The sequence below is a fragment of the Carettochelys insculpta genome, chromosome 9 (genome assembly GCF_033958435.1).
Source record: "Carettochelys insculpta isolate YL-2023 chromosome 9, ASM3395843v1, whole genome shotgun sequence".
Taxonomy (NCBI): domain Eukaryota; kingdom Metazoa; phylum Chordata; order Testudines; family Carettochelyidae; genus Carettochelys; species Carettochelys insculpta.
In genome coordinates this window covers 27,331,662-27,345,644 of record NC_134145.1, presented here as the reverse complement: position 1 = coordinate 27,345,644, position 13,983 = coordinate 27,331,662, and the positions used below count along the sequence as shown (strand labels likewise).

General features: G+C 39.2%; 1 protein-coding gene across 15 annotated transcripts in view; it reads right to left on the bottom strand.

Annotated features, from left to right (window-relative positions):
• ADGRL2 (adhesion G protein-coupled receptor L2) overlaps positions 1–13,983 on the bottom strand; it is a 530,684-nt gene that overhangs the window by 173,873 nt on the left and 342,828 nt on the right. For 14 of the 15 annotated variants that reach the window (XM_075002830.1, XM_075002833.1, XM_075002832.1 and 11 more), the window contains one exon: positions 3,570–3,742. The exons of the other annotated variant lie outside the window; for it this stretch is intronic. In XM_075002830.1, coding sequence (XP_074858931.1) covers positions 3,570–3,642 — 73 coding nt within the window. In that variant the 5' untranslated portion in view covers positions 3,643–3,742. The remainder of the gene's footprint in view (positions 1–3,569; positions 3,743–13,983) is intronic. 15 annotated transcript variants of the gene reach the window in all.

Below are 13,983 nucleotides of genomic sequence, written 5' to 3'. Positions count from 1 at the left end.
ATGCACAGTACTTTAATATCTAATCTTGTTTTTCTTTAGTGTTATGCATTGCTAAATATATTTCTCTATTATCCAGAATATTTGAATATCCGGCATCCTCCTGGTTCTGGAGCTGTCCGATATGAAAGAGTTTACTGTACCTACTTTCCGCTGTTAGCGGACTATCTGGTATGTCATCTATTTTAGAGAAGTCTGACAATGTGCCACAAACACGCACTCTGCAATCTTCCTTCTAACTGTCAGTGTATGTCCTTTCCAGATTCTTTTTACCTGTAAAAAGGAATTGCTTCAAAATCAAACTCCTTGCCTGGTTGCATAAAAGAGAAAGAAAGAGAAACTTTAAGTGCAGATTTGATTCTTGACGTGATAGATACTGCAAGTAATACTGCGGTGGCTGATGAAAAAGTCTCTGCCTGCTAATCCCCTAGTGCCACAGTGTTCAATATGCTTGTTTTTCACCACGTGGCGAATTGGACACTACGGTGTGGTGAAATGCAGCTCCTCAGAGCCACGCATGTGGAGTGCCCTCCGCCTGCTCTGCACACACGCTCCACCACTGGGTGGGACAAGGGCATGGTGGCAGTGGTGGTGGTTCCCATGGCAGCTGTGGCCTAGCATGGCTCCTGACACACCCCAGCTTGGCAGCTCTGGTAAGTCTCCAGCAATTTGCACCCTGGGGTGTAGAAAAGGGGGAATTCTGGCTCTGGAGGAGGGCATTTATTTGGCAAAGGGGGGTGCCTGTGGCAACCCTTGACATCACTGTCCCAGGGGGTTAAGCTACTGTGACAGTAACAAGGACTGTGTCTTGATTGGAAATTTTTTCATTAAGTGCATCAATGGTTCATTGGTGCGCACCTGGAATCTTTTTTAACTGTACAGAAAACATTCAAACATAATAGCATGATATTTAGTTTTTTCTTCGCCCCCACCACTTGTAACAGTCTGCTGGTGTATATGGGATTGCCATAACAAAACATAAGTAGCTAGATTCCGAGTTAGACAATTAAAGATATTCCTACTTCACTTTGATATTGTTATTTTAACCTCTGTTCATGGTTATGCTTCCAGGAATGAAGCATCATTACTAGAGCATGCTACCTGACATAGCAAAAGGCAAAAAGTCTCATCAGTAAGTCTAATAATTCACTTTGCTGGGGGAAAGAAAAAGGGGGTTCTTCAAGAAACAGGGTGTTCTTCTGAGGGTACACTGTCTACAGAGCTGTTTTGGTTTCTGGAAAAGTCTCTTCCAGAAACATGACTGCATGAGAATATGCAAATGAGGTATCAGATATGTAAATGTGCACATCATTTGAATTTTCTCTCACTCATTTGCATTCCTCCTCCAGAAGGAGAATGCTGTCTAGACATGGCCTAAAGGCATGTTTACAGAGCAGCTTTATTTTGAAATAAGCTATTCCAGAAGAGGTATTCTGAAACAGCTTATTTTGAAAAGAAATACACACAAAATTTCTTTTCAAAATAGCACTTAGCTATTTCAAATACCGTGTGTACATATGTACAGACACACACACACACACACACCCTATTTTGAAAGAGAGCCATTGAACACAGTAAGGCTTATTTCAAAATAGGCTCTATTTCCGATCTTAACAGCACCTATTTCGAAATAGGAGTTATTCCTCACTGAATGAGGTTTATCAATTTTGAAATTTATTTCAAAAAACTTTGCTTTACAGACCTACCTTACGTTAATCAGAAAAACTACGTTTTCTACAACATTTTCCCCATCCTGCTTCCAGATTTTCTTCAACAGCTACAGAATGCCAAACTCTAATACTGAAGTATTTTGATAAACACTTAAAAATTCAGAGTTGAGAGATTTTTAAATAACTATACACACATACGCACACAACCTTAGCTTTGTATAACTGTCATTGAGCACCTTTAATTGGAAAAGCCATGAAGTGAAAACACCATCTCCCAGTACTATATTCTAAATACAATTTTAGACTAGTTCATTCATTCTTGCAAGATGAATGCATTTTTGCACCAAACACAGTAATTACCAAAGCCAACTAGCTGTAAAATTTAGATATCTAAGCTCCTTGTTGCTTCGTTTCTGCAGAAACTTATCTTTCATATGCCAACAAGGTTTCATCCAAGACGAAAAATAAGGACACCACGCAACACACTTCTGGACAGTCTCTGATAAATCATAAGTTACCATCCAATGAAGCTGCAAAAGATTAATGTGAACTCCCTCCCAGTTGGCCTTCAACATTATACTCAGCACTCAATAGGGCAGCGAATGGAGGGAAGAGCTTGTAAGACGTTTAGGCAAAACCAGATCTCAAAGGTAATAACCCTTCAGGAAAAATCCTAGTCTGTTCTCCTCAAAGCCTACACAGGGGATATTACTATATTTCAGCAAAATAGATTTATCAATTTAAGTCCAAGAGCTGGGAGAGTCTTCGACTAGAACAAATGTTTAAATAAACATATATTGACTGTGAGAGGTTTAAGCCTTTCAACTGCTGGGTTCTGTTTGTCAGTGGTGCTTGTTTGAGTAATCAGAAAATAGAGTGCAGTAAAACCAGAGGGGTTTCGCTGATGAATCCAAAGAATTCATACATTGTAAGATGCACAATGTGGCAAGTGGCATAAGATGTTACTGAGGAGCTGCAAATTAAATCACTATCCCCTTAAAAGTTGTATATTATCTATCAGTCATAGGTGTCTAACTCTGGGGATGAATGTTATTAAGAGGAAACTGCCAACCTGAAACCTATGCAATTTTGAGAAGTTACAAATATTTTTAGATCTTGCATTACTCCCCTTGCCAACACCTGTGACTGTTTAAAAAAAAAAGTCCACTTCCTAATCTTTTAAAACGTTTCTCTCTCCACTGCAACAGAGTAAAAGAGCCAAAGAAACAACTAAGGAGACTGACTACATTATCGAAAGAGTGAACTGATTTTCCACAAAGAAAAAAAAATGGTTTTGCCTCCATAATCCTTTTATTCAAGAGCAATCTTACGTGTTATGTGTACAAGAGGTGAAAAATGTACAGAGAGCAGTTAGGTTTTTAAATTAGCAGTGTCCCTGCATCCACTTTCAGTTTTATTTGCCCATTCTGAAATGTGTAGCAGATATTTTAATAAAATGCCTGCAGTTTTATTTCCCGCAAACCAGTCAATGGAAGTAAAACAGGTGCTCTGACCACTGCTTTTGGTTCCATTACAACACATTTTGCACAACTGTGCATTGGCTTATGTAACTTGCAATTTACTTGTGCTCAAGGACAGTACAGAGACAGGTCTAAAGAGAAGAAATCCAAAAATAAACCACCCATCACTTCATTTGTCTGAATGCTGTGATTTACTGTCATTGTATCAAACAATATACGTTTGTTTTTAATCTCTGTTTTGTTTTAATATCAGTCATTTTGACTAATAGCTCTAGAGCAGGACAGGTAGTAATTAGTTGTTTCTTGTTAAGCAGATGTATCCTAAAACTCCTGGGCAATCTAAAAGCAAAACAGTATTTTAAAATTATACTAAAGCATGGTCTCATCTGAAGGATAACTAAAACACATAATATAAACTTACCTTCTGTATACTGTAGGGTGCTGATTATGAGAAGTAACCAAAAAAATTGCATTCTGTCACCAGTAGATACCATTTTTGATCCCTTAAAGTATTTTCTTTGTATTCCTTAATGAACCCGGTTAAAAATGCCCAGCATCATTGAAGTGAGTGGTTTGTATCACTGATCTTCATACCTACAATGGAAAATACCAAAAAAAGATTTTAATGTTAGTCATTTGCCAACAATTGGGAATAAAATATCATGTCAGGTATCAAATTTTAGCTGGCAAAGACAAAAAGTCTCAAAAATATAACATGACGACAGTACATTTGTACTTTAATAGGTGTGTTGGATTTATAGTAAATGTCAGTGATCTAACAGGATCCACAACAACAACAACATAGGATGAAGCAGTTCAAAATGTGTGATTGTACTCTGCCGCTCCTCCTACAAGATACAGTGAAGAAAATGGATTTGCAGATGACTGCAGTTTAAACACACACACACACACACACACACAATCCCTACCAGACCCACCATTCTGCATAACACTGATACAAAACAAATCCAAGCACAAAAAGAGATACAGTCCAACAATAAAACTTACTAAAAGCTCAGTGGGACCCCCTCCTCATCATGGCTTCCTTACTCTCCACAGGAGACAGTAATGCAAATTTTTTCTATTATGCATAGCTCTGCCCACTCAGACAAAAAGCAAAAACAGCAGCATTGTCATCAAAATAACCATTTTGCTGAGGATGCCAGGGCTTCATTGACCAGTGGGGTTTCAGAGTACTTCTAACCACAGTGAAAAACCTTTCATACAAAGGAAGTGGGAGAGAGGACACAATAATGTGTTGCAAGCCCATTGTTAGTATTGCTACCTCAAACCACTTTAACATTTACCCAAGTCAAAGACAAGTACTGCCTATTATCACATTGGATTTAACATGTGAATGACCTCCATAGTTCTACCTGAACACCGAAGCTCACCCGAACTTCTCCTGCATACCAAAGTAACATAAAGGGTTTTTAAGGGAATGTTTTACATTTGAACTTTTGGTATGATAGTGCAAAACAGTTATTGACTTGGAAGGTCTGACCAACCATGAGCTCTTCAGACAGAAGCTTTACTCTTGCAACAACCAATTTCCTCTTTCATTGCTAGGACTATGCACTAGATCAGTCCCAGCATATAGCTCTGTGAGCTAGTAAAGATATCAGTGTGACTGCACAGTTGAATTTCAGTATGTGCCAGAGGAGCTAGAGGAGTGTGCAACTCAGAGCATGGTAGTAAGGAACTTCTGAACAATTCTGCACAGACATAGATCAAAGGAGAGAAGTTACCCAGTCCCTGTAAGCAGATAGATCAAAATTTTCAAAATTTGGATGCCTGAGATTACCCTTAAAAATAAGTGCCCTGGTTTTTGAGAGATCATGTATTCTATCTTACCTTTCTTGCTTGTACAAAGCAAACTGAGGCTGGAAGCAGCAAAATCACTTAAGACAATGAACAACAACTACCAGGTCACCCCATGAGCCTGGTTACTCCTTGGTAGTTCATTTCAACTCATTCACACCCATTAAAAAATGACAGTCCCGGAGCTGTGGACAAATGGCATTAATAAAGTTGTTATAGAACAGCCTTTGGACCGTTGGGATCAAAGCTGCTGTACAAAATGCATCAGTGATCATGGCAGTGCCTTCTGGAAATACAACGTGGAAGATTCAGTGGAACAACTATACAGTGAGTCTAGTACTTGGAAAAATCACTTAGGACTTGGAAAATCTATCCATCCAGACACTAGTCACAAGTGAAAAAGCTCTCCTTAGCAAGGAAGGAGGACGAAATCATTGATTTCTACAGAATTTACACTTTCAATAATATGTTTCTAACTTTCATTGTCACAATATTCCAAATGTGAGCCAATATCATGTTTTCACTCTGAATTTGTAGACAGCTGCAATGCCCCTAATGTTGCTCTTTGCTTTAACAAGCAGCAGCAGGGTGAAACTAACAATTATTTCACTTGCTTCAGCGCTACTATACAGCTATGGTGAATCTACCTATCTATGGACTACTGCTGCCACTTTTCCACAAGACTTGCACATTTCCACTGGCTCTGAGCGCAGGAAGACAAGATGCCAATGCAATCTGACAAGAGTTTAATACAAGAGTAGCCAAGAATGTTGCTTCACGGTGGACGTAGCTCTAATGGCGATGCCACTTCACTGTTGGATTTCTTCCCACATATCTCTTACAGAACGCAAAGCTCTTACAGTCTCACACACAAGGAAATGAAAGAGAACTGGCATTCTAAGCTTTTGACAAAAGAGGCTCTTTTACTGAAATTTGCAAATAGAGCCAACAAGTGCTCTTCAAGCAAAGGAGCAGAGTGATGCATACCACACATGCATTTCCAAACAAAAAGCAGACAAGTAGCACTTTAAAGACTAGCAAAATAGTTTATTAGGTGAGCTTTCGTGGGACAGACCCACTTCTTCAGACCATATCCACAGAGAGCAGGACAAACACAGAGTAAGTAGCATTTCCTGGCCCAAGCCCAAGCCCCCAGAGGTGAAAGATCCATCACCAATTAATCTGGTGCTGGTACATCTGCTGCCGTGGGAGTAGCCTGTGGCAGACACAAAGATAGTCATATTTTATCTCTTATGTTTTTTTCACCCTGGGCTGAGAGGGCTTTGCATACTGAAAAATCTAAAATCTGCCTGCGCTACACTGCATGCAGCTGAAAGAAAGACTGCTAAAAAGTTCCTGCTTGGGAGAGATGCTGGTATTGCCACTAAGTTATCTAAAAACTGGGAATTCTTCCATAGAAAAAGCCTGAGGAGAATTTAGATTTAGAATTTATCCTTCACCCATCCTGCCCAAAGGGCTAAATCACTGAACTATTTCACAGACTCTACAAAATGTTCAATATGATCTCAGTAAGCAATTAGAATAATTTCAGAGTGTGGATGAGGCACAATAATGGCTACAAGTAAAATTAAGTCAGCCTTTTGATTGCTCCAAGTCCATCCAGAGGATTTTGATTTCCTGAAATTTCATTTTAAATTACCTTTTTTTATTTTCATAACTTGATGCTGTATGGGCTGCTTAGAGGCGTGCATGAATTCTGAGAAGTTCTCCCCATGCCCCCCCCCGCCACAACCTTAAAGTGGGTAGTGACAAGGCTGTGTTTTCTCATCCTTTGCCTCAATACCTTCTTATTTGTGGAAAGAAAGGAAGGAAATAATCAGGGCTCTGCTAGAGACAGATGACTGCTCTTTCTAGGAAAGAGCAGCCTAGCTAGGAAATCCAATGGCAGAGACAAACAGTAAAGGCCTCAAACCATCTAAGCATATGTCTACACTAGGCAAAGTAAGTCGCCTACAAATACGCAATTCTAGCTACAGAAATTGCATAGCTAGAATCGACGTATCTATGCTCAGCCAACTTGGACATGCCTGCTAGGGAGGGTTTATGGGAGAGTTTCTCCCATCAACCTCCTTTACTCCTCGCGTCTTGCTAGGAGTACAGGGTCAGTTTTGCTCATCTATACTATATGCTGGAAAACCCTGAGCAGATTGATCTTCCAGGGTAGGATAGGCTTATTTTAGGTGTTCTAATGCCAGCAATATTTTCAAGAAGGGCCTTGAGAATTTTCTTGGGACATTATAAAAGCAGTAAATACCACCCCACTTTAGGAAAAATGTGAAATGAAACATCTGAGACAAATTATTGGGTGTACAACATTTATAGCATCCTAGTCTGTTGTGAAGTAAAACTTGACTCACTTTATTGTACTGAAGGCAAAGTACATCTAAAATAACTCACTAGCTTTCAGCAGACTGCTTATCACTAACATCTGCTTTCAAAAGGCTAGAAAAAAAATCAAATACAATTTGAAAACTGATGAGTTTTTTTTATTTTTAACCAACCATTAAGCAAAATTGTTACGAAACCTTAAATACTAACTAATTCCATTGAAATAAAAGGACATTACAATATTAAATCAACTGTTCAGCAAAACTAACTCTGGAAAAAGTTACCCCAAACACAAGCTGGAGCCAAAGGACGCTTGTAAGAATCAATGCTGCTGTCAGTCTCGTCTTTCTGATCATATGCATGCCAAAGATGTAGAGACAGCAGACTCTCACAACAACAAAATCCAAAAAACAAACAAACAGGACCAGGAAAAGCCATATTAAGTTACCTCTTTGCTAACAGGAAAGTGGATCATAGTAAGCGGTTATCCTGCACAAATAACTTGTTTCCTTTCAGAACTTAATAGGCCTAAGCTATCTGCGATCCAGAGAGAATGTTTGAGAGTGGGAAAGAGAGATGCTCCCCAGAGAAAAGACTGCTTAAGTTTCAGAGTGCAACAAAAGCTGTCCAGACAACCTCAGCTATAATTTAAATCCCTATCTGTGGGCCATACTGTAGCTTCTCACAGAAAAACCTATACTGGAAACTTAGAAGTTTACCTGTGGAATTTCCTTTGCGCATTTCTTGTTGAAAGAGGGAAAATGAAGGAAAGGAAGCATTCACACTTGTGCACTGCTCAGCGGTATATGAAGCGCTTTTTCTCAGCTCCACATACATTTTAAATCTCAGCCCTGCTCTTCAACCCCCTACATCGCTAAAAACTCTTAGGCCGTGTCTACACTAGCCCCAAACTTCGAAATGGCCATTTCGAAGTTTACTAATGAAGCGCTGAAATACATATTCAGCTCCCCATTAGCATGCAGGCAGCCGCAGCACTTCAAAATTGACACGGCCCGCCGCCGTGCGGCTCATCCAGACAGGGCTCCTTTTCAAAAGGAGCAGATAGGAATAAGGGGACTTCGAAGTAGGTGGGGTCCTTTTGAAAAGGAGCCCCGTCTGCACGAGCCGCGCAGCGGCGGGCCGTGTCAATTTTGAAGTGCTGTGGCCTCCCACATGCTAATGAGGTGCTGAATATTTATTTTAGCGCTTCATTAGTAAACTTCGAAATGGCCATTTGCATGGCCATTTCAAAGTTTGTGCCTAGTGTAGACATAGCCTTAGCTTAACTGCATGACTCCTTCAGAACAGGTGCTACTACTGGCTTCCTCCTCTTCTCTTCCCAGTATCACACTGCTCAGTAGCATCCCAGAAACAAAAAGCGCTACTCCAAGTATCATCTCCCCATTAAATAGATACTGTCTGGAACTAAATAACTTTCTAAAAAGAGCTTTTTCCTCTGAGACTTACCCCCTAATTCTGTGGAGCCCAAGCCCCAAAGGTTCTAAGGGGTGCAAAACAACATGCATGGTATGCCATGAAAGCTGTCCTCCTCCCTCTTGAGTAAAACCTTATTTTACTCTATCAGGCCCTAACACTAGTGAAAATGGAAATTAATTCTGGAGTTGTGTTTAGGGAAGGCTGGTTGCTTCTTTTGATGAAGAGCTTTCAAAGATGTCTACAAATCCATCAATATTACTGGGAATTTATACACAACCTCTGTCATCCTAAGACATCAAAGTACTTCTATAAACTTCAACTAAGCCTCAACATGCCTAAGATAAATAAGCATATCCAATTTATCAGCGGGTAAGGTGGGCCTCAGAGACACAATGTAGATTATCCAAAGATCACACTCTGAGCCACTGGCAGAGCAAATGGAACTTTGGAGCCGTCATTATCAATCTTTCCAGGCTATTGTGCCTCTTTCAAGAGCCAGACATGTCTTGCATACCCCAAATATCATCCTACTTAAAAACTGGATTTGGCTTCAGCCCTGCATGGCAGCTCTTGGGCTTCAGTTTTCTCCTCCAGGCCCCAGCAGGTTACATGTTGGCCTTGGCAACCCTATTAAAATGAACTCACCCACCATTTGAGAACTGCCAATGCAGTATACAGAGCAGTAACAAGTCATTATCTGCATGACTTTACAAGTGCTTTCTTATGTAATGTGTTGTAAAACTAGGCAAACATCAAGATGAGCTGAAGTACCATCTGGAAGACCTCTGTATATCCTTGGGGATGCAAGTACCCCTGGTTGAAAACCACTGCCCTAGAGGCTTTTGTTATGAGCGCTAGAGACACTACACTGCCCTCTCTCTCCCTCTTTGTAAATCTTATAAAATGTTTAAAATCCATAGATTTCACAGAAGATAAAGCCAGAAGGGATCGTGAGATCATATTTTAAATTTCTTGTATACCACAGACCATTAAATTTCACTCTGAAGCTCCTGCCCAGAGCCCAGTTAGTTTATTTACTGAAGTGCTTCAGTCTTCCAATCAGGAGACTAAAATACATTTTAAAAAGGGATGGGAAGGCAAGGATTTATGGCAACATATTTACAGACTACTTGGTCTCCACAGAAGCCTGAGTCCATGATCTACCAGACATGAGGTTTCCCAGTTTTAGAATAATGTCCATTAAAGATTCTATATAATGCCAGGTAAAGTCAATTAATTCACCACCAGTGCTAAAACCTTCTTCCAAGGTCCACTAGTGAATGTGCCTTGGCACTGTTTATTGTCCAACAGCCTCTCTGTTTCATACTTTGCTTGCAATGTAAGAGATGCTTGTGGTCTTCCAGCAAGTAAAATATTTTGTTACATGCTCTAAATATTCAAAACATGCCTGCACTGTCAATGAGGTTATTTAAAAGGAAAATAAAAAACTTGCTTTAATAGCTTTGCATTAATGCTACACAACTGGGAAACCATATCACCTCTCTTAAAATGAATGGCCTGGTTTTTAAAACACAAAAACAATACTTGAGACAGAAGCTGTTTAGCAAGCATAATTTTTACTACTATGGCAAGTGGTCATTCTGCAATCCACTTCCAATTAAACAGGTTGCTTATTGCAAAGGAAATGGAAAAAGCTAAACCAGCTCTATCTAAAACCAGTCAACAAAGACTGCATTCTATTAAAAATACTGCTACCCTAACGACCTATCCGTGGAGTCTTATCTTCGGTTCTGTACGCTACGATCCCCATTAATTAACACCTTGAACATTGGGTTTCTAACAAAAAACATTTCTGTCTGAGCTGTACAGAAGGAATGAAGGATTAGGGAAGGGAAAAGCACAGTAAGAATAAGACGTGACCAAGGTCACCCAGTCTTACAATGAAAAGTAATTTCTATGCACTCAGTTGCCTTATGCTCTGAAGTGATACATCAATGCTTTAGCGAAGCTGAAACGGCGTGGAACAAATATACACACACCCTGAATCTGAACTGAAGTACAGATCACAAAAATCAATTCCTCTGTTAATTATAACAGCACAAGTTTACTCACAAAGGAGGATCTACATGTATGAGAAACAGCACTAAACAAATTATTTAGTATTATGGCATAATTTATTTCACCCAAATGCAGCAACTCAGGGCTTGCCTCAATAATTTGTAAGGAAAATAAATAGAATTCAATTAAACAGGGCAAAGATGTTCATTTCCCTTTCTTTCTCCAATTTGGCACAGCTCCATTCTTGTGTTTTCACCAGGTATTGTACACACATACAACATCGAGTGCCAATCCTGACTTATTAGTTGAGCCCCTTCTAGTTAACATAGGATACAGCATGGATGCTCTGAGGAGTTTTCATTCAATAAGCTCGGAAGGTAAACCCTTGCTAGTGCTAATCAGAAAGGCTTTTCTTGGCTGCAGGCACTCTCTTTTTGCCAAGTTTTAATCTCTCTCTTTTGCCTCCACTAGATCCTCAGAATCATGAGGTCACCCGTTACTCGTTACACTACTCCTTCATTTCATTTCAGTTGGCACTTCATCACTGACTGAGACTACTTCAGCTCAAAGCTGTTAAACCCAAGTCTTTTCATACTTCTGGACTCAGTGTATTACTGCATCCTGCTTGTGCCCTAATGATAAATCCTCCATACATGAAAACTGGGGGAGGGGAAGAGATTCTTTAAGTCAATTACAAGTGTTATCAGATGTAATATCTTAGTGTCATGCTGAGCATATTAAATATGCTGATCACTTTGGACACCAGAGGCACAGTCTAAGGCTGTTTGTCGCTCTCCTCATAAATAGTCCTAGGTTGTTGAAAATGCAAAACAAATAACTCATTTTCAAACCGACATAGATGGATTTTTATGAACATCAAAAATAAACAAGGGAATAAGAATGGCAATAAAAACACAGAAACCCACAAGACAAACAAAAAGAAACAGTCTTGCAGCTGAAGAAAATTCAAAGGCTTTTCAAACCTCTCACAGATGAGAAATCCACAAAATAATCCTTTAGTTTGGAAAGATACATCTTTTCTGTTAGGTGAGAAACCACCAGTCCAATATCAAACATACACTGTAGTCTTGTAAGACAGTAAATGTTTATTGACAGCCTTGACAGGGCTTTGCAAAGGCTCATTTTCCTGAAAGATATTATGTCACTTGATTGAATTCTTTCCCCCACCACACACTATTATTTTTCCAAACGGAGAATTTGTTTTAAGTAGAGGTAGACAAACAAAATGGAACTGCGATCAGACAAACCTATACCTCTGGAATGACTGTCACGTGATTCTTTATGTAGCTTACTGAAAGAATTTTAACATAGTTGACACTTTGCAACCTTTCCACACTTGGCATAAGAGCGGAATAAAGTATGCCGAAAAGATGAGAGATTCAGGCATGCCTTTTTCAGCCAACACACTGAAAAAAATAGCGTCATTCAGACAGGACACAATCGACCTGAGAGAAAACAACCATGTCCAGCAAGCTAGTTACAACCCAATCGATGCTTAAAGTGTGGACAAGAACTTATCACCTTCTAAACATTCCATAACTGTGCAAAATAAAGCCGTGAGATCCTGACACTACAAATTACAGCTGTATTGTAATCCGGTAAGGGGACACACATACTGCAACATGATCCGACACAGTCAGTACAAACAGACCTTTACAGATCTAGTTTTAGCAACATTGCTCAGCCCGGAAACACACTGTTTCTAAGTAGTTTCTGAATGGAAAATAACCTCCTGAATACATGGGATGACTGCATTCATTTCCGTACCTTTCTAAAGGATAAGGTTAGACCTTAATCTGCCACTTTTTTGTTCATTGTGTAGTAACAGAAAGTTACCCATGTTCACCTGTATTCTAATAAAACAAACCAGCAGTCATGTACCACTTTAAAGACCAACAAAATAATTTATTAGGTGATGAGCTTTCACAGGGCAGACCCCCTTCTTTAGATCAACAGGATTTCTAGGACAGAATGACCATTACGCAGAAAACAAATTTCTTTACAGTGTATATATGATGCTATTCACACTTTTGAAGACAGGTCCACAGGGATGAAAAAAATCACCTGTGGTGGTTTCTTAAATCCAATTACATCAGGTACAAAGATAACTGGAAAAATTAGCCAGCAGAAATAAATTATAAAAATAAGCATACTGCACTGGATGTAATTAGGGCCATATCTTGATGGTTACTAAAGGAATATGGTTCAAATGTTAACATCCGTGCAATTGTGGCCTAATCGCTGTGCAGCAAAATATGAAAAAAAAAAAAATCAATGGTGGCACATAAGATGTAATTCTGATTGTGTTTGGCTCACTGCTCTGAATCCTTTATTCATAAATCACTGTTACTAGCCATTCAGTGAATCAATATTCCCTCTTGGTCTATCCATATGACCACTAAATGAAATAATAATGACCCAAGAGCTGTCCTATATTAGGTCACCAATACTACTAACAGGGATTTCTTGGGAACAGTGAGGTAATCTAGGATAAAATATATCTGATGAGCTTGCAAATAAATGTGAAAAAGCTGCAATTATATATAAAGAGAAAGACTTATATGAAGGAGAGAGCTCTATTTTTAAATATCTGCTCTTTCCTTATAACTTTAGATCTTAATATTTAACGTAGCACTGTAATAAGCCACTTCTTGGAAGTCCATGTTTTTATATATGTCTAATTATACAGACTTTGCTATCTACTCATTTCTTATTTCACACATATCCACTCTGATTTTTTGTTTTAAAAGCAGCACTAATATTACTTTCATCAGAAATCCTTGCCTCTCTTACCATGGTTCTGATACTGAAATGCCTTGAAGGACCACCCATTAGTCCCATTAAAAATCAACAACAACAAAAATAAAACTTCTAGAGTGCTTTCAATGAAACCTTATTCCCCAAACACTTTGCAAACCACTTAATTATATAAAGGTAGTGTAACACCCCTCTGCAGACAAACAGGAAATCTACTGTGTACTCTCCAGCATCTCACATGCAATCCTGAGTCACAGTACTATTAAAGTTGCTAATGGTAATATCTACGAGGGACGCGGGGGGGGGGGGGGAAGTAAGGACAAAATGCCTAGCCCTTAAAGAACATTTTTAGAAAATCATTAGCATACAACCTTTAAACTCTGATCAAAACAAGTATAATATGCCACAGTGGAAACCTGGCTTGTGTGAGT